Source organism: Mycena indigotica, assembly GCF_014461135.1.
Source record: "Mycena indigotica strain 171206Taipei chromosome Unknown Mind.scaff0008, whole genome shotgun sequence".
Classification (NCBI taxonomy): domain Eukaryota; kingdom Fungi; phylum Basidiomycota; class Agaricomycetes; order Agaricales; family Mycenaceae; genus Mycena; species Mycena indigotica.
Window position 1 is genome coordinate 4,146,253 of NW_023503007.1, and position 27,394 is coordinate 4,173,646.

Genomic DNA, 27,394 nt, shown 5'->3' on the forward strand with positions numbered 1-27,394 from the left:
CAAATAAGATAAAATTTCATTATGGATAAATAGTTCTGAATGACCGTGATGGGCATTGAGGACCCGAGCAGACGCATGCTTGATCCACCTGGAATTCAGTGGCTGGGACTCAAGGTTACTCAGAGTCGCCCACAATTGGAAAGCAAATGAAAACGTACCCCTGACTTCTCCCTTCTGTTTCCTTTCAACAAAACTTTCTGCACGATCCCAATAGTCGCACGCAAGTCCTTTGGCCGTAAGCTCCCACTCGCGCCACAAATTAGCGCCCTCGCCTCGTGGATATGTCCCTGCGACAAACCGGGGGTCGTGCAAGACGCTTTCGCCAAACCTCTCGACTTCTTCCATCTGCCCATGCAGACTTTCTATCACCCACACAAAAGCGAAGATCCTCAAGCATGTGTAGTCTTGTAGAATCTTCGTGGCACGTTGCCACTGGAGAGGTTCTGTCGCCGACGGGGTCATCCATGAAAGATGTGTCAATGACGGGAACGCCCGTAGCATGCGGTCCCAATTCCGGTCGTGGATAGGGTCGATATGATTGACCGTCTCAACCAGCTCCAAGTGCGTCACAGACGCGAATATTCTGCGATAGGCGGAAGAGTCTATGGCGTCAATGCTGCCGAAGAGTGATCTCACTGTGCACGTGAAGCGCCGGAGGCCCTTCATGTTGGCAATGTGCCGGAGGTTTTCGCGGATAGAAAAGCCATGGAGAAGGATAAGATCAACAACAAGAGGGCATTGTCCCAGCAGGCGGCTGATGTTGTCGAAAGACAACTTCGTGCGCGGGTCGAAACAGAGGTATCGGACGCCGAGTCGGAGAATTTCAGGTTTGCGCCACATTGGGTGAAAGAGCTGAGGCATCTCTGAGACGCAGGCGGTACGGAATGGCAGAGGCTTGAGCCTAACGAAAGCTAATTAGGATTTGCGGTTAGATCAAGTTCAGAACTTACCACATATAAGCCGACCGACACACACACACCAACATGGGAATGCAATCTGGGTGCAGAATAGCCGTCGTTTCAAGGATTTCCCGTAGTATGTCTTCGGGCAGAATAGGGCCCATAGCGGCAATGAAAGAGTGTATTAGCGCTGTGACTCATGCATTGTGACATACGATCGAACCCTGATTCAAGCATGAGAAGCCTACCCGCTAACCCACGTTAAAAACCATCCGAACATCAGCCCAACATAGTGCAGAGGATTCAGCATTTGCGCCAAAGTGTTCCACCATATCAATGACCTCCACCTATCACTTGCCCCATCGGCTTCATAGTGCTCCCAGACCGGTCGTCTCAACCACCATGCGTAGAGTGCCATCGGGCCGGGAAAGATGCTCGAGACCTTGCCCTCTCCATTTGCTGTGCGATACCACGACACGCACCCTACGAAGACAGAGCGCGCAAGCCGAGCATGAATAAGCTCGTTATACGCGTCTGTAGCACGGGACGTCACAGTGAAGGTCTTGACTAGCCCCGCGAGAATCGGTTTGACCAATTTCAGGATGTAGTTGATCTCACCAGTGTCAGCAGAGGACTCAACGGTTAGCGAGAGTTAGTTACCTGGATTTCTTCGGTGAGGATAACGGATGTATGACCCGTCGTCGTATTGGGACCTACATAATTTAGGTCACTCCAGTTGTTTGTCCAACCTGATTTACATACCAGCGAGCAAGAAGAAGTTCGGAAAGCCCGGGATAGCGGTACCGCAGTACGCCTTCGGGCCACCTTGCGAATTGTAGTACTCCTGGACAGAAATGCCTTTATCCCCAACGACGTGGACAGGGTACTTATCCTGCAAAACTATGAGCACATTTTACACAGGTAGAAGAGTGGTTTTTATACCGCAATGAACCCAGTCGCGAATATGATGACATCAAATTCCAAAACCTCCCCTGTAAAATGGATTCAGCGCATGTAATTTACCATGAACGCTAACCATTCTTCGTAACTAGTCCCTGCTCAGTGATGTTTTGAATTCGGTTCCAATTCAGATTCATATTAGGCCGATGGAGGCACTTCAAATAGTCTGTGTCGAAAAGAACACGTTTGCATCCGATCTCTGTGTCGGAGATGAGAAAAGACCAACGACATGAAGCATCTCACCGTAATTCGGAATGAGTTGGCCACGCATCTCCTCAGGGGAACTCGCGAGAATGTATCCTTTCACGCGCTAGAACAATATATGACAGCTATTGTCGCAAACTTGGAAGACGCACCTTGGTCATCATATCGCGAAGGGATTTGCGTGCAAAGACTGCGACGTACAGAAGCTCGCTCTATAGGATATATCAGGTATGGGCCTATAGTGCTTCAAAGAAGAACCAACACGAATGTAAAGCATGGAGCGATATGCCTTCAGTGCTAGTGGAACGTGTCGGAAAATCCATTTTTCCGTGTCGCTGTACTTGCTGCGAGCCTGAGAGACGAGGTAAATTCCTCCTGCTCCAGTGAAATGATACTCGCTGGAGGGAGCAGCCAATTTGGCGTCCTGCAGAACTGGGTGATTTGGACAGAAGGGTCTTCAGAAATGAGAGGAACGAATTGTGTGCTAGATAGTAAGGTCGGTTGTAGAACCATAATGGGAGGAGGCGGAAAACATACGCAGATGCCCCATTGCCGATCACAGCGACTCGTTGTCCCCTGAGATCCACCCCAGTATCCCATCTCGCTGAGTGAAACTTGTGGCCTTTGAACGACGCGAGACCCGGGATGGCGGGAAGTTTGGGCATCTCCAAGATTCCGATGGCTGACACGACCACTTTGGCTGTGATGTTTGAATGCTCGCCGGTAAGCAGGTTCTCGACAGCTACATCGTATTCTGACCCGTTCCAGACTGCGGAAACAACGCGTGTGTTAAGCGTAAGGTGCGGGTAGAGGCTGTATTTCGTCGTCAACTTGCGCCAGTAGTCAAGCGCGTCTGCTTGAGTTCCATGGGTTGACGACCAGTCCGGGTTCAGATCGGTACTGAGCGAGTAGAAGTGTATGGCGATGTCTGACGAAGCGCCCTGCGACGACAATAAGACGAAAAAAAGGCTGGCCGAGGAAGAAGCCATCTTGCCGGGTATATGTTGTCCTACGAAAAAAAAAGGTTTGTGTTAGAAGTGAGAGGAAAACCATTGACGCACGCGCCACGTCCCACCAACATCTGAAGCCTTTTCAAAGATCTAGCACTCTCGTTAGCCCATCTTCTCCGAGATTGTCTGCCGTTCTCACCACAAAGTCCTCACAGTTCAGCTTTCGCTTCAGTGCAATCGCGCAGGAAATACCGCCGACTCTGTGAACACGTCAGACGTGCTCGAAAACAAGGAAAGTGACGGACCCAGCGCCAACGATGACAACTGCAGGCATTGGTGAAGTGTGGTGCGGAGACAACCGTGTGTTGGTCGGCTGACCATTTTGTTTGTGTCTTGACTGGCCGTGTCTTGATCATTACGTCTAACCAATGGACCATCCGCATTTGCAAGGTTCTGGCTCGTACGTGAGGGTGAAAACGAGGAACATGCCCGCGCTAAAGAAGATGCCCAGCTTCAAGTTTCAAGGAAGGGCATTCTAGCACGTGACCCACTCTTTTTTTTTTTTTTTTTTTTTTTTGAATCACATTTATATTCGGCGGGCAAGTACGCTACTGCTACTAAGGCGCGGTGCTCGTAAAAGCAGCCATCGTGGGTGTGTCGGACAACAGGGCAGAGCCGTTCCACTTTGGGGGTTTATGGTGTAGGTGTCGTTGTGGTGGTTCCGTATGCCAGCGTTTGCTGGCTGTAACGGTTGGGTGTTGTCAGTCATAGGCATGAATGCATGAGTTTTGGGGATCATAATGGCGTGTTTTCCGGGTGTGTCGCTTGTCTGCGGGGTTCTCCTCTTCGATGCCTTCCAATCTAACCATGATCGTCGTCGCCCACGTCGTCTTCGTCGTCAGAAAGGTCTGGTTCCGGTTCTTCTTCTTCCCAGGTAGGAAGTTTGACCCACTCAACGGCAAACAGAAGATATAGTCGGTGCTGGATCTTATGGATAAATAAAACTCAAGTAGTAGCATACAAAGGCGGCTCAATAAACCAATTCAGATCCTAATACCTCTCCTTGTCCTTGCGACGGGAGCTCATATCGGGCATGCAGCACCCACAGCACCGTCCAAGCATGAACATGATGGGGGTAATAAACAACAGCAGCCATGCAATCAGCGTCAGATAGAGCGCGTTGCCCATGACTGCCCCGCCTGCATTCCCGACCATCTGGACGCGTTTTTTGATCAGCTGGAAAAACGCGATGTCGAATATGAAGACGGCGAATGCGGCGGCCCCGGCAAAACCACAGAAGCAAGACGAGCAGCAGTCTGCGATGGGGGCGCCGAGGAAAGCGATGAGGGCGAATGCAAACGAGACGAGGGAGATTCCGAATGCGACGATGTGAAGGACCAGCACTTTGGTGAGACCAGAAGCGACGGTATTGACGGAAGAGGCCAGGACAGGGGGGAGGGGACCGCTTATGAAGCTGCTAGCCTCTGTGAAGCGTGAATAAGGCGTGGTGGAAGGCAGAAAAGGTAACAACACACCAGTGAGGTTGTAGCCAATCTTGGGTTCAGAGCATTGAAGGCCGCGACCGTCTTGGAGGTCTGTGCAGAAACCAAGAACTCCGAGGTCAACGAAGGGGGTCGTTGGGGTTACTCCATTCGTTACAGTCGCGTTAGCAAGATCGATGCGAAGGAAGTAGATGCTTTTGAAGTAGGGGACATCGAATGCCGTCTGAGCTGTGTTGAGTGAAGTACAAGAGGGTGGGGCAGATGCTGACCATCCCTAGCAGCGCCGTGCCCGCCGCAACGGAAACCAAACCAAGAACCTTGTCCCACGCGACCATCGTATACTCGTGAAAGAACGAAGAAGATAAAGCTAGTAGGCTGACGATAAGAATGTGGCAACACAACAATCAGCAGACGTACGATTATAAACCAAAGAATAAACTCGCAACCGGTGCGTCCGACGAACGAAAAGACGGGCGAAGATGGAAGTAGGAGGGAAGAAACAGAAAGTGGAGGCTTTGCATGATGGTAAGTCGGCGCTGTTGCGATGATCGTTGTCGACGTCAATCCGCGTCGATCACTCGTGTCAGTAGTGGTCGGCTAGGTCACGATCCATTCCCATCGACTCTCGAGCTTCCCGTTCTTCAAGCCATGCACCAACGAGAGGGTCTTGCTACCACCAGAACAAGAGGCTACTTGTGGTTGCTGACCACTATGCCTCAGCATGCTCCAAATACTTCTAGCCAAGACTTTCTGGCTGCTCGTCGCTGAAACACGTCCCAACTGCCATCCTATATTATCGTCGGTCTAAAGTTAGCCCACAAGAGTTCACCAAATCCCGGTAGGTGGCGCGGATATGGGACGTGAACTACGCCTGGCTAGTTTCGTCCTTCCCGAGGTGTAAGATGATGCATAGCGCCATGGTTGCTTGAGTTGTCTGGGCTTCTCTACAACTCCCGTCGCATGTAGCGCGCCCATCAAGCACTGTTCGGGAATCCTTCTTTGCGGTTCATAGAGGCAACGTGGCGTTGGCGTTGAACAAAGCAGGATCAAACACATAGGTTTTGCATTTTGAGATCATGATATCGTCAGAATGGTCCTAGTATTGTCATTGGAGATAGGTAGAGCATACCTTTGAGCTTGTCACGATCTCCAAGGTCCGTTTCGCGAAGGACGATACTGGAATGCCGACGGTCATATTTTTGGGTTGGCACACTGTGAAAACGGAGTTGGGATTGTAATCCAGCAACACTGGGGACATCTCAGCTATCCTTATACTATAACCATAAAGTTGACTTAGAGTAGTTTTGAATGGCCCCTGGGCCAGCAGAAGGGAGTCGCAGCGGCCCAGAGCCAGGTTGGTGAGATTGAGAAGCTTGGACATATAGCCGGCCATAGAGGTTGAGTTGGTATATATGAACGAATGGTGAGCAGTATATTTCGGTGCTACAGAGCCCCAGAGATGGAAGTCAACATAGAAGTCAACAGTATGAAGGCTTGCAGCAAAGGAGGACGATCACGCTTTGATCACGCTCCGCCAACCATCATGTTATCACGACCGACGAAAACACCCCACGTTTCGTAGCCATGTCCACTCTCATCCTCATCGCGGCTACCTCCTCTTATGCGTCTACCATCTCGACCGCCACCGCTTTCGTTACTCTTCGACGGCTTCCTCTTGTTGCCGCCAGCTTATACCCGTTGTCTGGACGGGGGGTACCGGTCACTGACAAGCCCATAACACCCTCATCCGAGTCGTGCATGAACCCACCGCCTACGTTTTAAATCTTCTCAAGCCACCTGAGTGTCCTCACCTCATTGCCGCCTTAAAGACTGTGGGGTCTGTTGGATACACCATCGACTACCTTCAACTAAAGTCGCTCGGCGATGTATCCCTATCTTCCCTGCGGTAATTTCTCGGTTGTCGGTCCGCAAGTCAACTGTGTGTTAATGGAGGAGACAGCGGGGTTGGCAGACATGGATATACGGGATTGTGCCGTGGAACCGCTGGAAGATAGTCTTTAGGGAAAGCGGGGGGATCAAGTGGGATTTTAAACAATCTACGGCGAATAGCGTGAGTTTACTCAAGTTTCTTTGTTTCTCTCACAACTGATGCTTCTTGGCTCTTGAGCATTCAGGAAGGAACCTTGGTTCTTGCTTGTGCGACAAATGTGTAGCGTATACTTCTCGGACATTGCTGTACTAAATCAAGCATCTCTCCCCGGCGCCGGGCGAATCAGGCTGGATGACGCATAAGCTTTTCTGGTGGGCCAGCAATCAAAGAATGAGGTTGGGTGTTCGAAGCAGTCTTTTTTCCCTACTAGTATTGCGACTAGGTCCTCACCAACAAATCCGTGGATGTGCTTTGTGTCGAGTTGGCTGGCACTACTAAGATTATTCCAAACATGCATGTTTCACAAACATACCCCACTATTATTTCATATCCAAAAGTATTCCTAATCCATCTTGGTCGAATGGCTTGGCGAATCCGCTTGAGCCTCCTCGGCTGGTAAAGGCGGTCCCTTATAATGATGCCGACCACCTGCAACATTGGCATGTCAATTGGGGAGGACATGGATGCGATATTGGCCACTTACCGAATATATACCAAACAGCACTGATAAAGCCAAACCCGACGAAGACAACAGAGGCATAATCTAATAGTCTCCGGTCAATCCTAGTCTCCAGAACCAAAGCACACGCACTCATTGTGACACGGGTAACCGGCACCACCGCCGGCATCGAGAACAACACGATCTCGAAGGCCGCCCACAGGACGGCAATCGCGTTAAGCACTGTCCCCATTTTTTTCCCTAGCCCGAAGGGCGAGTCTTGTACTTCTTTTCTGCCGGAATACAGAGAGATAGCCACGGGCATAGCGTAGCTGGCACCTAAACACATAACAGCAACACCGACAAAGGCATTGAAGGCTGCGCTGGAGCCTAAATAGATCAGCCCGAGGAGGAGCTGGATCGTCGTAGAGAGTAGGATAGCATTTAGCGGGACACCACCCCCTCCCCCCAGACGGCTGTTGACACGTGCAAATATCAATGGGAATGGTATTGCTCCATCACGGCGCAAACGCCCACGTCGAGCGAGAGGCGGCACACGAGATGGATATTGCGCAGAATATGCCAATGCCAAATATGATGAACCACTATCGGCGAAGTCAGTGCCGGGTGAAATGTTTAGTAGTGAACCAACACACAAGGCCGAACCCGCCCCCTTTTGAGCCCATTATGAGCTCAAACATGACGCCTATAGGCTGTCCGCTTGCAACTACAGGACTGAGCCGAAAATCAACAGCAAGTGAGGGTGACTTGCCAGAGAGTAGTATCGATATATCTGGAAGGGTGAACAGAAGCGGTACCAGAAAAACTACACCAGTAAGAAACCCAATCGGGATTGACCAAGTAATGGCCCTTGGGAGATCACGCGACGGGTCGTGGACTTCTTCGGCCATACTGGCAACTACAAATCCAGTCAGTGTTGGTTTTGGTGTAACCAGAGGACCATGAACTCATTCCGATAGCAGAAAAAGTGTAAGCTTCCAACGTCTTGCATTCAATAACGCAGTCAACTGGTGATTTGACCTACCAGGCTAAAGCAATATCAGTTGTGTACTCACATCAATGAAGAACTTTAAACAAACCGGAAGGAGTCCAATGAAAAAACCCCAACCCGCTGTCCATCCCGGAGGGCGATGGGTCGAAATGGCCAAGAGCAAATGCTGCAGGATGGCGCCCAGCTTCTGCTTTGACCGAGGTTGCAACAAGGATAACTTGAGGTTGTCAAAGGATGGTTGAGGATACATGGCCTTGACGGACCGATAACCCCGATAAGAGTCCAATACGCAGAGATAACCTGAGGAAAGGTTAAAATGTAGTCGCCGACATTGAAAATAGAGGGCGGACATCAATTTTTGGGAGGATGGAGTTGAAGAAAACACAAAAAAGGACAGCGACACCGGTTACAGCCAAGAATATGAGGTCTGTATATACCATGAGCAGAGAAAAGCGACCGGTTGAAGAGATGAACAACATGTTTGCCATGGCTTGACCTCCCAGTTTGGGACGTATATACCTGCGCCAGCGACGATAAGCTGGGCTGTACCCTGTTAATGATTCAATGATAAGACCATGAAGAACATGTCAGGCAGCCTTACAAAAGTTACAGATAAGCTGATCGTCCAAACTCCGACCATGGTCAGCCATCCATTGATCCAGGAGACGAGCAGTCGATGATTAGGTGGCGCAAGGCGGAAACACCAATAGTATGCACCAGCAGAAGTTGGATATTTGGCGCAAATTTCGCCAAGAGAGAAAGCAAGTGGGAGCGTAAGTGCGGATACGAGCACCCAACTAGGGTTTAATTAGTTTCCGAGGAGCGAGAGTTTGGGCAGAGAAACGAACCCCCAGATAATGGTGGCGGGGCCACCCCCGATAAGAGAGGTAGCGATTGGAGCGGCTAACCCATAGGCTGGAAGGATACATTCATTAGTGTGCACAAGAACAGGGAGTAGTGAGAGAGCCCAAGGGAAATGGAAACTTACGAACGGCCATTATTGCTGACATGAATAGGCAATAAGTTTGTGCTCTGAGCACTGTCGTCACTGAAAGGCATACCAAGCGTCACTGTGCCATCGTAACTCGCCTGTGCGGTTGAAATAGGAGACGAGTGGCTCACTGAACAACATGTGGAAGAGCCCACGACTCTGTCGCATTCGGTGAGCCACGTTAGTGACACAAAAAGAACGATATACGTGCCCGTGTCATCTCTTGCTTATAGCCAAGCTTCTGTAGATCTGCGGCAGCATAGGTGTCCTGGGAAGGTTCGTTAGGAGCCGCTAATATGGGCATGAAGCAAGAGATGAGGACCTGGGAATTGTCGTGGCGTTTATGACAAAACTTGGAATTCGCAAGTTCTATGGAAAAGTCGCACCGGGAGTGTCGTTCACGCGCTCCAAACTTCCGAGCCAATCGTACTGGTAACAGAGATGTTCATGTGCTAGCGAGTAGCAGCCAGACTGGACGGTTCAAGTTATCGCTGGCAATGTGAGGATGAGGAACGGGACGTGCCTCGTAGAGTACATTTCTGAGATGAGATGTTTGCGCTGGCAAGATTGGTCGAGCAAGAGATGCTTAGCCCAAACAATAATGGGCACGACGGTTCTAGCCAAAGATTTTACTTGACTGTGTGACCAGTGTGACCATGGCAATTGCCTTCAAGTTTCTCTCTCGTCCCGTCATTCACTCAACAAATCTCCTCTTGAACATCCTGTTTTGTACTTTGGATATACCTACGGTTGACAGCGCAATACAATAATGCAGTAGGCCGATTGTACCCGGGCCGGATGAGAGATTTCAAGCTTCCCAAGTCGCACACAAACCGGCTGAGCTCCATAGCTAGCTCCATGTTGAGCCTCCTGAGCCCTCCTCACTGTATACGGTAGCTCAGGCTGAGTGTCAGGGATTCTGGGTCTCACTGGAAAGACGGGAATAAGACATCAAAGTTCAATGCATCAACTTGAATTCACGTTGAGCAAGCCAGGGACAAATTACTTATATATCGAAATCTTCTGCATCACTGTCTTCCCAATTCCGAGCATTGGGCCCTTGCACGCGCACTTCTTCCCAATCAAAAACTTTTACCACTGCTTTTACGCCGCGCCAATCCTTGACATCTTTCCCATTCTCAGAGTCCCCGTTGTCCCACTCCGAGTCCGAGTCTGAGTCGCCTCCCGCACCTGGGGCCGCGATATGCAAACGGACCTTTACCCTCTCAAATTTGGCATTGAATATCTTCCGGTATGCATGCGCAAAATCCTCAACCGCCTCCATCACATTGCTCAACGAGGTTTTCCTCTTTAGAGGAATGTCGACGATCAGAGAGGCCAGAGCATCGAACCGTTTCCGCTGGGTGAGTGCTTGCACAACCCGCCGTCCCTGTTCGTCTGCGCGGATGGTAACTGTTTCGAGCGACTGTGCGGGAATAATGTTTGCCGGGCCACTGAATAGCGCCTTCCATGTCTTCACGTTGACGCTTGCCCCCGCGACGTGGAGGTGGGTGATGGTAGACAGTTGTACTGGGGCCAGCGAGCGAAAGAAGCTCTCAATGATTCTACTGGAGTGGTTCCACGCAGGCTCGTCCATCACCAGCGAAATCAGCTGGGTTTCGTCTTCAGCAAGTATTGTCAGCGAGAGCTGATCCAAGAAGTATGTTGCGTTGGGGTGCCGATAGGTCTGGAGGATGAGTGTGCGAGCCGTGCTGCTTGCCGCTTGAAGCGTGGCGTGGGCGACGAGAGGTGGTATAACGGAGTTGATGATCTCGGTGGTAGGGTCGATACCAGGAGTCCCACCGCCTTTCAAACAAATACTGAGTCGTGTAGTGCCCGGGAAATGCAGAGCCACGAGCAGGTTCGCCACGGTGTACGTGCGGGCTCCGATTTCGAATGACTCCAGTAGTGGCAAGTCCACACTTGGATACACCGTCGCGTTACCAGGCTGGATAAAATCCAAGCCGAATGCACCATCCAGTCGTAAAGTCTGCAAACCAGGTGAAGATGTGAGGAGGGGCAGTACGGCTTCAACGGAAAGCCAGGCTGATTTGATCTCAAGACATGTTAATAATGTAGTCGCTGGCTGGCTGAAGACGCGCTTCAACTGAGGGTGGAATGTGACCTTGGAGAGGGAGAGATGGCGAAGGGCTGCCATTCTCTCAAGTGAGAAAACTGGTTCTGAATCTTCAGGTTCGGGCGAGTGGTAATCCCGGTGTAACATCTTCAGTGGGCCATTAACTTCTTTTTGCTCGACAAAAAAACGCGTCAAGACGGAGAGCTCGGCTGGCTGGATAAGCTTCAGGAAGGTTTCTATCGTAGTTTTCGGGCCAGAAATCTTCAAGTCGAGAATCCGAGCAGACTGCGCTAACATCGTCCGCAAATGCTGCTCCGTATTTTGGCCAGTGACCGCCTTGAGCTCGATGCATAGTTTCCTCGTCCGGGACCGCTCCAACGCGGTCAGTAGAAGCTTTGGCCGCCATTTTTCGAGATCTATGTGCGTCCACAACTCCGAGGCGCCGATGCAAAGCGTGTGCCATCGCCGACAAACAAACATCACCCCATTGTCGCAGGGTAGACCCGGCACAAACGAGAATATACGCGCGAAAATTTCGTTTGGCATGCGTTGGACAATTGAGATCGAATTCCGTTCTGCTGTGAGAACCGCGATGCGGGCGTGTAGCTGACGAAGTTCTACGTCAATAGCGACAGTTCGGGCTGCTGCCGACGCCGCCTCTGCCAATTCTTCGGTCATTCGGTACAATGCTTTTCAGAGGCCTGTTAGCGTCAAGGATTTAGATTAGATGAATGCCGTTTTTTGAAATTACAGACTCATGGACGAGGTTGGCAGGGGTGTCACGGATCACGCAATAACGTGTTATTGTGGCTTATTGTGGTCGTCACGCTCACCCCCTCTTACTTAGACCAAATTCACACTCTGACTGTGGTAAACAAGCGATAACGGGACTTGGAGCTCGAGTTATATGGAACTTCAAGTTGAAAATCACAAAGAAACCAGCCTATCGTGACTAATAAATTAAAGTCCATGCAGTACACGCAAAAAAACTCCAAAAGGAAGTTAATAAAACTAAAACATGTCAGTTAGGGACAACATCGGCAAGCAGACTGTGCACCACAACATGAGGCGCTCGCCCAGCCTGGGGGAAGATAATCATGCCGTGCGAGCGACCCGGCGGGGAAGGGGGAGGCGAAATGATGTAACTCCGGCCATCCGCCGAGGGCCGTACATTCTGTTCTGTTGCGATGTAGGGTTTGGAATAGTGGGTTTTGCTGCTAGTGTGGCGAGAACGACCAGCTGACTTATGACTTCGCGAGGAACGCGAGCTGTGAGACGAGCGACGAGAGCTGACTTGCGAAATCGAGTCGGAGGGATAGACCGTAGGTGGTGGTGGTGGTGGTGGTGGTGGTGTAGTAACACTGGCATTGTCCTTGCGGTGAGATGCTGTCCCACTTGACGAATGGACCTTTGTTGCTGGTGCCAGTGGATGTGATTGCGTACGACCAGAGGAGGAGACAACAGAACGCGGGGTGAACGGCGACTTCAGCGATGGAGTGCTTGCTGTCTGGTTGACCCAGTTAGCTATCCGTCGCTGCGTGGCCTGGTAACGTCGTTGCCCCTCTGGAGAGTAGTCGTATTCGGTCATAGTGAGCCTGTACTTAAGTCTTCAGTAAGATTGTCTGCTGGTAGCCGAGCCATCGCTCACCGATGGAGCTTCGCTGTCTACTCAGAACTGCTCAGAACTGGCCTGAGCCGTCTGAGGCGTAAGCTCAGGGCCCGAGGAAGAGTAGGATGGGAGGAATGAGACACTGAAACTTGTAAGCAACAGATGGCCCGTTATATACCAGGTCCGGTAGACAAAAGCAGAAGGGCATGGTCGGGGAAGGCAAAGAGGTGACAGCCAAATGATTCACCGCCAATGATTAGCGAAGACACGAGATGTGGCGCATAGCCCCATCAAGGTGTTGCAGTTACGAACGACTGTTCCATGACTTTGATTATCCGAAAACGCGTGGAACCACCAGTGTTCAACCGGAAAATGATTTTTGAGGAATTTTCCAGGGACTTTCTATAGCATTTCGCCAAATCTGGCCTGGTTGTGCCACATTTAGGCCACACAGCAGGCTGCGGGAATGGGCACGGGTTTGCTATTTTAATCGTGTTGCGCGTCCAGCGTGCTGAATCCGGTTGCGGTGCTATGTAACAGCAAGCGAAGAAGCGAGTGTCGGAAGAAGATTGACGTTGAGGGTGATGTAGATTTTCGCAAGTCGGACCGTGCCGTGTAAAAATCCAATCCAATCCTATCCAAGGGATCCGTGGCGTCACTCCGTTTTGAGAATAACATCAAAATTTCAACATTGAACGACGCGGAGACGAATGGGGTGGTCCCAGGGACTCATGCTTTTCAATTTGACAGTACTGGGACTCGGAACGGCAATGAACGCCACACTTGCTTATTTCTTGCTTGTTTCCCCTGCTCTCCTGAGTCTCCTCATGATAATTTTAGCTACTTAGGCGTCCCAGTCTTCTTCTGATGTACCGGGGCTATGTTATCTGCTATGTAGACATAGACCAGACATCTCCTAGGCCCCGGGAAGCTCCACCAAAGCCTTGTCCGAGAAAATCAGCAATTTTGGCCTCAAAAACCTTACGATTTGGGCCTCAAAAACCTGAAATTGGACAAGGGTCATCACGTGCTTTCCAAAAGGGGAAATTTTGCGGGAAAATGGCACCAACCAAATTCGATACTTGGGTCAGAATTTCGACTTTACTTTGCGATGATAGGCACAGATTGCGCAGTTTACATTGTGCCTGCCTTCATCTAAGAATATTTTCCTGTGAGCCGAGTGAACCAAGGAATGAACTGACCAGTCTGACCAGAAAGAAGCCTGAAAAACCTCAAAACCGGACAAGGATTTCAAAATTTCCGCCTGAAAAACCTTGAATTCGGACAAGGAAATCGCCATTTTCCGCCCTCAAAAACCTCAAATTTCGGACAAGCCTTGAGTGGAGCTTCCCGGGGCCTCATCTCCTTCAAGTTCTCGAATCGCTCGACTCTCAGGCTGATCCCGAGTCTATAGTTGAGAGTTGTCAAGGTTCAAGTTGCAAGTAAGTACAGCTATGGACCGGGGAAGTCAGCGGCTGGCCGCAGCCACAGCCTGCTCTCTGCTGTATCCTCAGACGCCCATTTCCATTGGCAATCATATCTAATCAGTGATCATGATTATCTCATGTGATACGTGACTCTATCATCTAGTACTATGTGACCTGCCTCTTCTGTTTCGTCACTGAAACTTGTGTGTGTGTGTATTTGAACAGAGCATAGTACATTCGTCTCACAAGCTTTTCCCAGCACCTTCTCGATGACAACAAGCATTGTCCTGAACAACATCATAACAGACTCACAAATGGCCAACTTGAACCCTGTCATCCGCAAGTCATCCATCGAATTCCGAACAAAACACTCGCGCGATCTTCATTTCTCTGCCAGGCCTCCCATGGGACGGTTCAGGTGCGATGCACGTTTGCGTCGGCATGTCGGAACTAAGAACTTTGGGCGGACATCCAACTCCATAACTTGAAACCAGTGGCACCCAAAACGACTTCTCGCCGCACTGAAATAGTCCTATCCTTGCGAACCATGCCAAACTTCAAGCAATGTGTCTATGGCCCGCACACTAGCTCTTTGTGTTTGTCCAAACCCCGATCTAGGCAATTGGACTGGTTCCCTGCGGAAAATTTCACTGGCAACTTGAATGGAGACGATGACGAATCGCCATTTCTCTCGCTCGCGCGGGAGGCGTGGAACCACTCGAGCCAGATCATTGAAGTCTTTGTCCGCTCACTCGCCGTTTCACATCTGCCGACTGTGACTCACCTTTATGTTGCGGGCGCAAGCGTCAATAATAATGCCAAGATATGGAAGTTGTTGCTTGCATGGGATGTTATATCTGCGCAGGCTCTAGAACGGGCTACTTACCGTCCAGGCGGACATGCAGGTTAGGCGGGTTACCCAAGCACTCGCTCAGAGGAAGAAATTCGATGCATTGAAGGAATTGATCATGGAGGTCCCAGCGAAGACGGATACTATTGCAGGATATGGTATGCACGGTGGAAGGCCTTGTAGCGGCATATCAGAAGACGTGTAAGACCAAGCTTGGGCAGCGTCGAATCAGGGTGCAGCTTCACCGCCTAGAATGCGGAAGGGAATTGGGAGTCCGTCAGTCAAAAGGGTGCAACTATCCACCGGGGAAAAGGTACAAGGTTCTTCAAGTTGCTTGTACTTGTCCCTGGACCTTGTCAAAAGGCGGAGCGGCTGCCACTGGAGCCTGCTTTAAAATTACATCGCGCTACATAATACCTTCGTCCAAGTCGAACCGTAGTGTTATATTCAACTCGTTTGAGGATGTCTACATTGAGGAGTCCACAATATTAGAGAGAAACCAAAGGAAACCAAACAACTACAACCTATGATCTGTCTTGACTCTTGACCCGAACCACCATCATCTAAGTCTTCACCTTTTTCTTGTGACCATCCCTCCTCTGGGTGATGAACTTCGCCACCGTTTAAGAACATTCCCCCCCCCTAGCAAACCAAATCCTTTGAGTGGGAATCGGGATCCGGAGTAACCACGTCGACACAACACGAGCGTCCTGTTTGTAGCAATATCGATGGATGGTCTCCTGGTAGATCCTGGTATGTTTGACCTTTGGGGCTCCGTGCTGAGCACACATCTGACCCACTTTTCAGCGAAATGCTCAGTCTACTAGCGAGCTACTAGTATTTGAGTACTAAGAGCATTGGGTTGCTCGGGGCCTCAGACGGGTTTTCCCTCTGTGCTACTCTCTTTGGGCGCCGGCTGGCTAGGTCGTCCCGTTGGCTTGGTGTTCGTAACCAGCTCGTTGGTGTGATCCTTTTTCGCTGAGATTAGAATGCTGCTTGACCTTTTTGGTAGTATCACTTGTTTCGCAACTCAAGACGAAAGCCAAATCATTCCCCCCCTGTTCTCGCGCGGTATTATTATTATTATTAAGGGCATAACAGTCCCAAATCTGGGTACCGCGGTATGTCTTTGGTTTATGTCGCTTCGTCTCAATTTCCTGTATAGCGGCTACCCATTCCAGTTATCGTCATCCTCTGTGTTCAACATAAAACCGGAACCAAGATCACAGACCGACACGTCCGGTACAAGTTGTCCTTCTTGAATCACTGTTATTATTTAACGAGATCCTTTTCAGGAAAACTCACATCGCTATTTGATTTTTCGGACTTGCGTTGTTGTTCAAATGCGTATTAACTTGTCACTCCGGAGTACATTCCATTAAATTGAAATAGATGCAACAGCGCGAATCTATCTGTTCCCACTGTGTTTGGAAAATCAAGCCTTATAACTACGGAGCGTCAATATGGCATCAGGTATGACGGTCGCTATATTAATAGCCCCCCCTCTCGTCTCTCATATGCTCTGACTGTCGCTTTCGTAGTGCCGACCAGCCTTTACTTCCTCCGTTTACCATTGCAGCACAAGCCACAAACCACGATATTATCGTCACAAGCACGAGGTATGTGCGTGGTTCTTGTTATAATGGGTGTTGGCACTGAGGTAGGCTTCACTTCCTCCCATGCGCTCCTACCAATCTTCCACCCGGTCCTCTTCACCGTTGGAGCTACCACGCCTCACTCGTTCTGTATCAGTCAATTTGGGAGAATGGTCGCCGCGTCCTGGGTTTGTTGAAGCATTTCAGGCTGGATTGTCCAAGGGCAGCTTGCCTGGCTCTGCTATACCAAGCCCTGCATGGTCTCCCGCTCCAGGAAGCCTTATTCTTGCCGAAACTTCTCCAGTATCTACCTCATCGGCCGATTTACTTGATGATGAAGGGTGCCTTGATCGCCAAGAGCGAGAGTCCCCTGCAGTGGATTCGGAAGAGACGACAACCAACTATTCCGACGTTCTCGCAAAGTGTGCTGTTAACCCGCGCTACTATTTCGACGACCGCATCTCCTACTTGAAGGTCAGTTATATTATCTGATGAATCAGCTCACCCGCTTACTCCTGGAAAGGTGGAGAACCAAAAGTTCAAAGTCCATCGCCATTTTCTCGTACGCGATTCAGTGTACTTCCAAGAAATGTTTGCAGGGCCTTTAGGTGACTTTGGGTATACAGAGAGCGAGGCGATTCCTTTGGAAGGTATCGGGAGTGCCGAATTCGAATGCTTGCTCGACTTCTTTTACACTGGGTAAGCTCCACTTCAAGTTTCACATTAGTCCTACCTTCTCTAATCAACCCATCGAGCAGAATGTATGGCCAGACAGAATTCTCACTCAGTCAATGGATGACTCTTCTCTCCATTTCTACACGCCTCCGCTTCGACCGTCTTCGCTCCCATGCTATCCAAGCTATCGAGGATAGCCCCGCCGAGCTCGACCCGATCGAAAAGATCGTGCTGGCGGTCAAATATCACATTCCGACTTGGCTGGCACCAGCATATGCTTGTATTTGTCGACGGCCTAATGCTCTTGAAGAGTGGGAAGCAGAGAAGATCGGGCTGAAGAAGACCGTGATGGTAGCCAAGGCGAGAGAGGTTTACCGGGCCCGCGCAGGTGCCTTTGTGGGCTCTGGCGACACGCGTCCCTGCAGTCCTGCATTTTCATGGCGGCAGAAGGGGCTCTTGTCACCGATGGAGATGCCAGCACAAGACCTTGAGCAGGCAAGGGCGGAAAGAGTCGTTGATCAAGTCTTCTTTGGGATTGGGGCATGACTTGCATTTTAGTTTTGACTGACTTAGCTGGCTCTTGTTTCGTGCTATGTATCTATAGTAATGTAACTCCGTTCTTTTGTTCTTGCTCATATGAGTGGACCAGCGATGTTGAAGGTTTTGCTCAGGAAGTGCTAGTCACGTGCCTCGAGACTTCTTTTCTTTGGCACCACTTGCTTTCTCCAGAATTCTCTCCCCCTCCTGTAATCAGCTCCCAGGGAAAACCGCCGCGCGCATCCGCGAGAATCGTGGCTGAAATGGATCCCAAGATCGCTGTACTTGAATCAAAGAACGACTATTTCGCCCAGCTGCCCAACGAAATACTCGATAAATTGTTTTCGTTTGTTCCTGGCCTACCCAATGATGGCTGGATGTACGTCTGTCGTCGGTGGTACGAGCTGAGCAAGGATCCACAGCGGTGGGCCAGTATCACACTCAAGAAGTGGCGACCGAAGCGCTTGCTGGGTGCGTTGGAGCGGGCTGGTCAGCAGCCGCTGAACGTAGTCATTGACCGCCTCGGCTCAAATGCGGAGGAGACAATCAAGACTATGCTTGGGCAGGCTGCGCGGCTTGTGTCGCTCAATATCTGCGGTGACGCTAGCGAAATCGATCAAGTTGTAGCGCTCATTGTGAAAGTCACGGCCTTTCCCGTACTTGTCTCGCTCGCCTTGGCGAAAGAAGAAGATTTGGACATTGGCAACGAGGCCTTTTACGAATATGCGGATCAAGTCCCGCCATTGCCGCTGGCGCGGATGCCCAAACTTTCGAGCCTCAGTCTTATTGGTGTCCGTATAGACTACAAGGCACCGCTCCCATCCTTAACGCTTCTCCGCCTCTCTTGGTCCCGGGCACTTTATCGGCTCGGAAGAACACTTCGGTTGTTGCAAAAGTCGCCGAAACTTGAAGCGCTGATCTTAGAAGATGGCCGCGTCGATGACCCTCACCCCGTTGACACAGACGAGTCAGAGGACGAAGAAATTCTTGCATCGGACAGGACCTTAAAAGAAGTCCAGCTACCGATGTTGAAGCGGTTCAAGTTGCGGCATTGGTCGTCCAATATGGGCGTTGTCTTGAAGCATCTGACGCTCCCTTCGCACACTCGAATGTCGTTTGATGCCGACCAGTTTGATACAGAAGTTTTATGGAACGGGTTCACCTCTATTCTCCAGCGACAAAGCCAGATATCGAGTCTACCGATGCCACAAGCATGTCTTCTTCGCATCGAAGGCCATTTCAGCACTCGATCTTCTCCTCAATACCTGACCATTGACACCTACGCCCAAGACTCACTTGATACTCCCGCTCACTTTTCGCTTCGATTTGGCGAGGAGCCAGAGCCATCCGAGAACGCGGCTGCGACGAAGAATTTCTTGCGCGCAATTGCGCCAGCCCATCTGTCCAAACTAAAGCACCTGTATGTTGCTGGTGAACTTCTGAGCAAGGCTACCTGGCAGGCCCTTTTCGCTGACGGCATCATCCCACTTGCTTCGTCTGTGGAACATATCACAATCCGTGTCGACGACAGCCACGCGTGCGAGTTATTCATCCAGAGCATCCAAGTCGCTCCCCCGCTGCGCATTGTCACCGTCATAGTGGAAGAGTATTCGTTCTACTCAAAGGAACGCATTCCTGATCCGCTCAAACAATTGGCGAAGGCTTACTTCAAGGCACAGGGTGTCAAATTGCCGCTTTTGCAGGTGCGATGGGAGGCAGAGGCGATCGAGGCGGCACCAGGCGCTCGAGAGTCAGAGGAGATGAAGAAGTGGGAGGATTTGAGGGGAGTGGGTTGAGAAATTCGAGTGGCGGAGAGTGACTTCAGCATAACAGGCTGATGACAGGTGGGAGGTGGCCCGGGAAAACTAAATGTCTTGCGCTCAGTACAACATAAAAAGTCCAATTCGATTCTTGTCTTCTTATATAGATTCATTTAATCGCTTGGAAGCCATCGCTCATCTACCCTTGGGTTTAGTGTCCAGCTCGGCAACAGCGAAAGAGACCCTCACCGACATCCACGTTCTGGTCAAACTCGTGCTCTTCCTTGCAATACCAGCGCACCATTTGTCCATCAGGGTCTTCAGCAACCAGAACCCAGCCAACTACACCGCGCAGCACACGACTGCAGTCCACGTTCTTGGCCTCCAAATACGTCTTCTGATCCTCCAGATCGGCACGTGTTTCGACAAGCCACGTTATGGCGTCCCACCCACGCTGCGCCGTCGCTTGGGTTGGATTTAGACGGAGCTCGACAAGAAGAGACGTCGCTTGGTGCTGTACCAACACGCCGTATGGCTGGTCGGCGCCCGGATGTTTGTGGTCCAACTCTGGGCGGTACTTGAATCCAAGAATCGTGGTATAGAAGTCGAGTTTGGCGGGGATGGAGGCGGTGGGCAGTTTGAGGTGATGGATGCCGAGGTTGGGCGGTGGAATGGGGCTCGCCATGGTATGGAAATGGGAGTTGATTCGAATTATAAGCGCCACAGGGATTTGAATATGGCAAGCGAGCGCGTCGGGCTCGGAGGGGAGCTGAGAGCACGTATTACGGACAGGCGGCCCATGTCGACGGCGCCGAGTGCCGGTTCGTGATGGAGCGGTGGTCGACAAGAAATTCCCGCAACTTGTTCAAACTCTAGTTTGAAAGACAGTCTCAGGCTCTTCCGTTTCTAGCTGGTAGGGTGGAAGCAGGGTGGAAATCGATGGCAAAGACATTGAAATTTGCTACCAACACATATATTGGTGGGGTACTTAGTGGTGGTAGCGGTTTTCGGGATGGAAATGAATTATGCCGTGACCGTGACAGTCACGTGACCGCTTTCTCCTACTACTTGGCAACGACGAACAGCCTCGTCGCGACTGCACACCCGCGATGTCGCCACTATCCTGTATATAACCGCAACCTGTCCAGTCCCCCGCATTAATGCCGCGCAAAACGATACTCGTTGCTGGAGCCACAGGCCATCAAGGCTCGGCGGTCGTCCGCTCACTGCTGTCGTCCCCTGACGCAACTGACTTCCGCATCCTACTCCTTACCCGTACCGCCCAGTCTGCCACCGCAGTCCGCCTCGTAACCGCCTTCTCCAGTGTGACATCCGATGTCTGTCTGGTCCAAGCAGACATGTCTGACATCGACGCGCTAAGAAGAGTGTTTGTGGATGAGCAGAGACACGGGGCAGGCGTGTGGGGTGTGTTCTCGGTGGTGGCGTACCCAGGCCTGGGCGTGTCGGGCGACGGCGCGGAGAAACAGGGAAAAGTGTGTGGCCACTTTTTGCTACCAGCGATGATACTAACTCAATTTTAGAATTTGGCGGACGTAGCCCTCGAATTCAATGTCTCGACGTTCATTTATTCATCGGCCGAGCGTGCTGGCGAATACTACGATGACAATATGAAGCTTGACGGGATCGCAAAGGTCAATATCGAGCGGCATGTGAAGGAATTGGGCAAGAAGGGGCTGCGCTGGACGTGCGTGTCCCAACTGCATCCAGCGCTGATTCCCGAACCCAGCATAGACTTTTACGACCCGGGTTCTTCATGGAGAACTATGAAGGCTTCATTGGCTCACTCATCGTGTCAGTCTTCAAAGCAGGGCTGCAGCCAACAACCACCGTCCCGCTGGTGGCCGTAGAAGACATCGGCGCCGTTGCCGCTGCAGTATTCAGGGTATGTCCTCATCCCTAAAACTGTCTCGAAGTAACTGGGGACAGAATCCAGTCAAATATCAAAACCAGATCCTCGCCATCATCGGAGAAGGTGAGCAAATCGATCTCCACACAGCCTATCATTGACTTTCTGCAGTCTCGACAATGTCCGAGCAAGATGCCGCACATAAGTCTGTCGCTGGCACAACCCTCCCCGCTCTCCATTGGTCGATAGCCAAAGCGACACTGGCGCTCAACAAGGATACGCAAGAACTGTGAGCTCTTGTCCCAATCCTTTGTTTTAACTCACCCCACCAAGCATTCAACACCTCGAGCGCTTACACATGGCACGACAAACAGGCTTGTGTCCCGAAGTCGCTGACCAAGTTGCCATGGCTTGCGAAGCCCACCCAGGCATGCGCTCGCTCAAGATGTGGGTCGCAGAGAAGAAAGCGGGTGGAACATTGATGGGGGAGGCGCAGGAGGTCGTTGAGCCAAAGGAGGGGTGGAACGAGATCTCGATACTGAAACTGCTCACCGGCAGGTCGTGATGTTGGTATAACCTGCCTATTACCAACTCCGGGAGACAATGGCACAAAATTCACGTTGAAACCGACTGAGGCTGCTTTGCTTCCTCTCAATACTACGAGTACACAACTTGACTTGGAACAGGCTTTCTCACTGGCAAGCTGTGTTAGTGGTATTAGTAGGTCGCGTGTCTTGCGGCAAATACATGACATCGAAGATCCTGCACTCAATCTCTATATAAGCTGAAATTGGTGAGTAGTTGGCTCGCTCACAACTTCAAGTTAAACTGAACTTTGAAAGCTTAAAACTATTAAATCTTCCTATCCTGCTATGATTCTGACTACTGGGTGGAATCCCTAACTCAAGAAAACCCGGTGCAAGACCAAGAAGCCAGCTTACCCAAGCGGACTGAAGATCCAAGCAGGACCCTCATAGTCGATGAAGTTCCACACCGTATTTCTCTTCCACCCTTCCTTCTTCCACCCGTTAAGCGTGCGTGGGTGATACGGCAGACCGCTCAAGCCGCTATTCTGCGATAGACCGGTCAAATTCGCCACAAGGGTCAAGTCGTGCGCGATGAGGACAAGCACGTTGTCTGCTGCATCCCATCTGGCGACCTTCTCAAGCGAAACGGCGGCGACCACCGGGTCAGCCCAGAACGAATCGGCACCGTCAGCGATCCGCAGCAGAGGTTCGGCGCGTGACTGGATGTCGAATGCCCCGTCATGAGAGCCGGAGGAGAAGAAATAGTCCGTTGAGACGTGCTTGCCGGCGCCGGCCACCAAGTGGGCTGGACAAGGGAAGTTGGCTTGAAGACTGGGGCGAGGACGAGCTTGACCGGGATGGTGGAAGGTATCGCCTGCAAGAAGTATGAAGGAGGGTGGGTTCGCGGTGACGCGGGCCAATGCTGTCAAATGGCCCGGAACATGCTGAAGGCAAGCAGTGTCAGCAAAATGATAATGGAAAACAAGGATTGACGAACGCCTGGCGTATTCACGAGGTAGAAGCTGCCATCCCCGAAGTAATCCACCGCTTGCAAATCATTAATTTTCAGCGTAGATTTGGCGAAATCGATGCGGATGACGTTGCGACCACTGTTCTTATCATCACCGCAAGTAAAGCTGGGAACAACAAGACATACGCGAGATCAGACTCTAAAAGAGAGGCATTGGGATTGCTGGGATAGGTCGACGTGTCGGTTGCGGAGCCGATGACAAGACTTGTGGAGTTTGGGAACTTGGACATGTCTCCCTATAGCAAAGATTATTCAACTCTCTCGCACAGGCCGCAAAACACGCACAATGTGGTCGAAATGAAGATGGCTCCAGATCACGGTTTCGATGCTACTCGACGCAATCCCGGCCTCCTTCAACACGTCGAAGATGTCTTTGTCCATTGCCGCTGGCGAAAACTGGCCATTGGTGAATAGCGTTGCCAGGCTTGGGGCAAGATTGAGCGGGTCTTTCCTGATGCCCGCATCGAAGAGCAGCTTGCGCGAGCCGTGTTGAACGAGGAAGGAATATATCGGAAGCGTGAGGGTATCGCGGCCGGGGAGAATGGGCTGAACGAGCGTGTGCAACTCCTTGACTGCGGTGAGGTTGGCGGTTATAAACCGCGAAATCGACACGGTTGCGTTGGAGGGCGGAATGTCCAAGGTCGGTCGATGAGGAGTAGCATATGCATGCAAAAGGCAGAGCGCAAGAGAGGAAAAAGACAGTGCCGGTGAATGCATCCTTAGTTGTTGGGTGCTAGTACTATTCTACACTAACAGTACTCTTTATACCACTGCCTGAATAATGATTCGCCAAAAGTAGTACTAAGCATCCGTATTCTAGTATTTGCCGCTTTCAAAGTGCTTGGTATGGCGGCAGATCCTTCTGGGCGCCGAACCTGATGATGACCAAGCGCATGAGTCTAGCACGCTCTTGTTACAAATCCAATGAATGGTCCATTCCTCATCGGAGCAGTTGCTGATTTCCATCGCACTCGGCTCGACACATAGGACTACTTAGGGGTCGTTCGGTAACAAGAAACCAGCGCGGTTTCTCGACAGAAACCAGTTTCTCAGCAGAAACTATTTAGTATACAACAGAGACTAGCTACTTTCCAATGAATGGTCCATTATCGGAGCCGTTGCTGATTTCCATCGCACTCGGCTCAACACATAGGACTACTGAGAAACTGGTTTCTGTCGAGAAACCGCGCTGGTTTCTCGCGCTGGTTTCTCGTTACCGAACGAGCCCTTTCATAGTATACAACAGAGACAAGATACTTTTCGAGTCCACAAAATGTAGTATTAAGACTATATTTGTGGACTCACAAGTCATTGATTGCGACTTTAACAAACAGGGAGGAAAAGAGAAACTGCGAAAGCTGCGCGTCATGCAGCGGCAGATGCCGATATCCAGCTGGCAAACACGCCAGCGACACACAATACACGCCGAGCGGCACCTCCTCTTCTGAAGACCCGTCCTGTCGAACAGCGATGCGCACGAAAACCAAATCCAGCATGTCCCCCACGCAGGTGAATGGTATCATCAGTTTCTCTTCCCACACAGGATTGAAGCCGTTATTCTTGACGGTGCAAGTGCGACGGACGGGCATAACCGCACTGGTTGGTGGCTGGAGTAGAAGGGACTGTGCAGCGAAACCAGTCGACTCTGGAAAGTACAGCGATACCTCGACGTATGGGTCGAGGGTGTTGCGGTTCTGAAGTGAGGGAAGTTGCTGGGCGGAGATGACGGTCAGCTCGAGGACATGCTGCGATGTCTTCGATAAGAGTTGCTTATGGTTGGGTAAACGAAGCGCCGGGGGCTTCAAGACATAACCGACCCCTCCGTTTCGCTGAAACATGGCATAGTTGATCAGCCAGCCCACATCTGTCGTCTGCCAGTTCATCGCCAGCAATTGCAAGCCCATACTCCAGGAGTTATGAGGCAGAAAGTTGGAGGAGGCAACTCGACTGCCTTTTGGATACCCTCGGACTAAATGCGTGCGGGTATGCTTGACAAGATCGAGCGCCATCCCAGCAGGAGAGCGCAGGATTTTGTTGGCCATGGTCTCAGAGAGTGAGAACATATGCTCTGGCGCGTAGTCCTCCTTTTTGTTGATGCCTCTGTACTTGACCCCAACAGTATAGACTAGGAGTGATAAGAGTGCCGGGGAAATCTTGGGTTTGGTACTGTTGTCCGATCCAGCAGAAGACGACGACCTTGAAACAGGTGGAAGGGGGAGATAAGCAGACGGAGGCGAAGACTCCGATTGCGAACTCCCTCTACTCCTTCGACGAACATGTTTGATAACTCGCAGGAGAGAGCTGTCGCGACCTACTGGTATATTAAGCAGGTACTGACAAAAGTAAAGAACTAACCAGCTTCCGAGTCGTCTCCAGTCGAATACGATGAGGTATGAGAAGCGGGTTCCGATACCCCAGAATTAGTCTCTTCATGACCGATGTGCACGTTTTTCGCTTTCACGAGAATTTTGAAACGCAGGTCCTCCGGACTAGGCAACTGCCCGACAGCGATTCGTTCCCCAAGCGGCATCCTAATTAGCTTGTCCCCGAAGACCTCACTCATAGTATCCACAATCATATCCTGCTGGACGACGGAGCAATGAATCTCAGCCGATATAATGAGCGGGTATGGCGAAGCAACAAAGGCGTATTTGTCGATGGCCTCGCAAACTGCACGGAGGGATAGCTTGCTGGTTAGCGTATTTCCGTGGGTGACGATCGGAGCGGGTGTCCCTGGATGTATGTCGACTAGAGGGACATGTAAGCCAAGGGTGAAGAGGAGGTTGAGACTCGTACTTTCGACAGACCGGCAGCCTGCTTGCAAAGCCCTGATGTAACCCTCGACTGTACTTTCTCCGACAAGTTGATGGCCAGAGAGGTAGGTGTTGTGTGAGCAGGATATGTAATACTCCGAAAGCGGACGGGTCATATCTTGCGAAGCTTCGTTGAACGAAGGAACGGAAGGGGACATTAGACTGGGACGTCGTTTATGGGAAAGAATGGTCGAGGAATGTTCTTGGAAAGCAGGGTTGTCTCCCGAGATAAGAAAGGCTGTGAATGATTCAAGAGGCATAATGGCTGGAGTCGAGCTCGTAGAGACGGTGTCCACATAAGAATAGAAGATTGCTTGCAGCTGAGAGGTTCCAAGAGTCGACTACTAATTCATAAGAGAAGATGATACAATGTGAGGATAGACGCTTACACATTGGACATCGACCATAAAGGCCCGAAAAGCATCGAAATCGAAGCAGTGGTTGTGCTTCTTTGTCAGTCGGTTGTAGATACGCTCAACCTCCGGACGGGCTCTGAGCATTCTCGCGAAACTCCGGAATTCATCGAGGTCGAGGCAGCCATCATTACGCAGATTAGCTTCCTAGATGCAAGTGAATTCGGCGGAAGAAATGTTTGGAATGAATTGTACCTTGAAAAGGGACTGTAATGTAGCATCGTCTTGACCGACGTTCATCCGACGACAAAGCCTCCGGATATCGTCAAAAACCATACCACAGCCGTTCCAATAATGTCGCTCCCAAGCTGCCTCGAGACGTTCTCCGTCATTCAGACTATCAATGAGTTCTGAACGGATGGCGTAAAGCTTATACAAAGCCTGAACGAAGGAGTCCATAAGTTCCTTCGATGGTGCGACCAGATGCAGGGTTTTGTACGTGGCCTGAACAACATAGACAACGGTCAGCCATCTTTCTTCATAGTCTTCAAGCGGTGGCTGGAGCAGGTGGGCGCGGTAGTTCTGGGCTTCTGGTCCAGTACGCATTTCCCGGATGGCATCGACGGGGACTGGATGAGAAACATAAGCAAATGAAACCAACACAGGGAACGCTACGCACTGCATTTCTTAACTTTCGACTCCCAAATGAGCTGCCCGCGCTCACGGTCGAGGCGGAAAAGAAGTTTACGCTGTCGCTTAGTTGATATCTTGGTTAGGTATATGCCATCTTGCAACACTTTAAATTGGGGAACGGTCTCTTCCGCGCTCGATGTTGAACTTCGAGGAGTCTCTTCGCTCGGTTGACGCGACATTGAACGCGAGAATCGTCTTCGAATGGTGGCACGGATACCCGGGCTTGCAGTGGGGGTGAGCAACCTGGTTGCTTTCCGTAACATGGGGAGAGTGGTGGGGAGCGACATTGACAGCGGGGTTATCAGGTTTAAAAGCGGGTTTGTGGGGTAGTTGATGGTATAAGATGCTTGTTAGAAGTTGTGAATGTGTGTCTGACTCGGCGTTCATCTGAGGCCAAGTCATCGTCCGCAGTTCCTATGGAATGGACTATCAAACTCACCAGAACTACGCCCAGAAGATGAATCGTTGCAAGATCCCGATGTTGCACTTCCATTATGCGTTCTAGAGCGCTAAG

The 27,394-nt window shown here is 50.9% G+C and overlaps 11 protein-coding genes across 11 annotated transcripts; 3 read left to right on the forward strand and 8 right to left on the reverse strand.

The window, feature by feature from the left end:
- Window positions 1-1,143: 1,143 nt before the first annotated feature.
- Window positions 1,144-3,347, reverse strand: MIND_00977400 (uncharacterized protein; the record flags this gene model as incomplete). Its single annotated transcript, XM_037366385.1, has 14 exons — window positions 1,144-1,512; window positions 1,560-1,612; window positions 1,662-1,791; window positions 1,842-1,891; window positions 1,936-2,058; window positions 2,103-2,169; window positions 2,216-2,275; window positions 2,326-2,415; window positions 2,463-2,547; window positions 2,601-3,004; window positions 3,058-3,072; window positions 3,125-3,163; window positions 3,213-3,273; window positions 3,319-3,347. 14 exons carry the CDS (start codon window positions 3,345-3,347, stop codon window positions 1,144-1,146), a joined length of 1,575 nt encoding a protein of 524 aa, XP_037217797.1.
- A 716-nt stretch (window positions 3,348-4,063) lies between these two features.
- Window positions 4,064-4,850, reverse strand: MIND_00977500 (uncharacterized protein; the record flags this gene model as incomplete). The annotated part of the gene is made up of 3 exons (XM_037366386.1): window positions 4,064-4,497; window positions 4,549-4,738; window positions 4,785-4,850. 3 exons carry the CDS (start codon window positions 4,848-4,850, stop codon window positions 4,064-4,066), a joined length of 690 nt encoding a protein of 229 aa, XP_037217798.1.
- Window positions 4,851-6,968: 2,118 nt separating this feature from the next.
- Window positions 6,969-9,371, reverse strand: MIND_00977600 (Amino acid transporter; the record flags this gene model as incomplete). The annotated part of the gene is made up of 14 exons (XM_037366387.1): window positions 6,969-7,054; window positions 7,110-7,169; window positions 7,218-7,669; window positions 7,713-7,983; window positions 8,033-8,105; window positions 8,154-8,293; window positions 8,340-8,376; window positions 8,427-8,503; window positions 8,554-8,626; window positions 8,678-8,873; window positions 8,925-8,991; window positions 9,065-9,079; window positions 9,138-9,226; window positions 9,268-9,371. The coding sequence occupies 14 exons, from the start codon at window positions 9,369-9,371 to the stop codon at window positions 6,969-6,971; spliced, it is 1,740 nt and encodes a 579-aa protein (XP_037217799.1).
- Window positions 9,372-10,073: 702 nt separating this feature from the next.
- On the reverse strand, window positions 10,074-11,822 carry MIND_00977700 (F-box domain-containing protein; the record flags this gene model as incomplete). The annotated part of the gene is made up of 1 exon (XM_037366388.1): window positions 10,074-11,822. One exon carries the CDS (start codon window positions 11,820-11,822, stop codon window positions 10,074-10,076), a length of 1,749 nt encoding a protein of 582 aa, XP_037217800.1.
- A 324-nt stretch (window positions 11,823-12,146) lies between these two features.
- On the reverse strand, window positions 12,147-12,732 carry MIND_00977800 (uncharacterized protein; the record flags this gene model as incomplete). Its single annotated transcript, XM_037366389.1, has 2 exons — window positions 12,147-12,155; window positions 12,202-12,732. 2 exons carry the CDS (start codon window positions 12,730-12,732, stop codon window positions 12,147-12,149), a joined length of 540 nt encoding a protein of 179 aa, XP_037217801.1.
- A 1,995-nt stretch (window positions 12,733-14,727) lies between these two features.
- MIND_00977900 (uncharacterized protein) lies at window positions 14,728-15,090 on the forward strand (the record flags this gene model as incomplete). The annotated part of the gene is made up of 1 exon (XM_037366390.1): window positions 14,728-15,090. One exon carries the CDS (start codon window positions 14,728-14,730, stop codon window positions 15,088-15,090), a length of 363 nt encoding a protein of 120 aa, XP_037217802.1.
- Window positions 15,091-18,016: 2,926 nt separating this feature from the next.
- MIND_00978100 (F-box domain-containing protein) lies at window positions 18,017-19,633 on the forward strand (the record flags this gene model as incomplete). Its single annotated transcript, XM_037366391.1, has 1 exon — window positions 18,017-19,633. Exon 1 carries the CDS (start codon window positions 18,101-18,103, stop codon window positions 19,631-19,633), a length of 1,533 nt encoding a protein of 510 aa, XP_037217803.1. The 5' UTR covers window positions 18,017-18,100.
- A 137-nt stretch (window positions 19,634-19,770) lies between these two features.
- Window positions 19,771-20,282, reverse strand: MIND_00978200 (40S ribosomal protein S30; the record flags this gene model as incomplete). Its single annotated transcript, XM_037366392.1, has 2 exons — window positions 19,771-19,796; window positions 19,847-20,282. The coding sequence occupies 2 exons, from the start codon at window positions 20,280-20,282 to the stop codon at window positions 19,771-19,773; spliced, it is 462 nt and encodes a 153-aa protein (XP_037217804.1).
- Window positions 20,283-20,757: 475 nt separating this feature from the next.
- Window positions 20,758-22,029, forward strand: MIND_00978300 (NmrA domain-containing protein; the record flags this gene model as incomplete). The annotated part of the gene is made up of 6 exons (XM_037366393.1): window positions 20,758-21,090; window positions 21,139-21,302; window positions 21,350-21,500; window positions 21,545-21,590; window positions 21,636-21,753; window positions 21,798-22,029. 6 exons carry the CDS (start codon window positions 20,758-20,760, stop codon window positions 22,027-22,029), a joined length of 1,044 nt encoding a protein of 347 aa, XP_037217805.1.
- Window positions 22,030-22,401: 372 nt separating this feature from the next.
- MIND_00978400 (Metallo-beta-lactamase superfamily protein) lies at window positions 22,402-23,738 on the reverse strand (the record flags this gene model as incomplete). The annotated part of the gene is made up of 4 exons (XM_037366394.1): window positions 22,402-22,935; window positions 22,989-23,100; window positions 23,148-23,257; window positions 23,307-23,738. The coding sequence occupies 4 exons, from the start codon at window positions 23,736-23,738 to the stop codon at window positions 22,402-22,404; spliced, it is 1,188 nt and encodes a 395-aa protein (XP_037217806.1).
- A 584-nt stretch (window positions 23,739-24,322) lies between these two features.
- Window positions 24,323-27,167, reverse strand: MIND_00978500 (Phosphoinositide phospholipase C; the record flags this gene model as incomplete). Its single annotated transcript, XM_037366395.1, has 6 exons — window positions 24,323-25,332; window positions 25,377-25,769; window positions 25,818-26,175; window positions 26,224-26,394; window positions 26,443-26,816; window positions 26,867-27,167. 6 exons carry the CDS (start codon window positions 27,165-27,167, stop codon window positions 24,323-24,325), a joined length of 2,607 nt encoding a protein of 868 aa, XP_037217807.1.
- Between the last annotated feature and the right edge of the window lie 227 nt (window positions 27,168-27,394).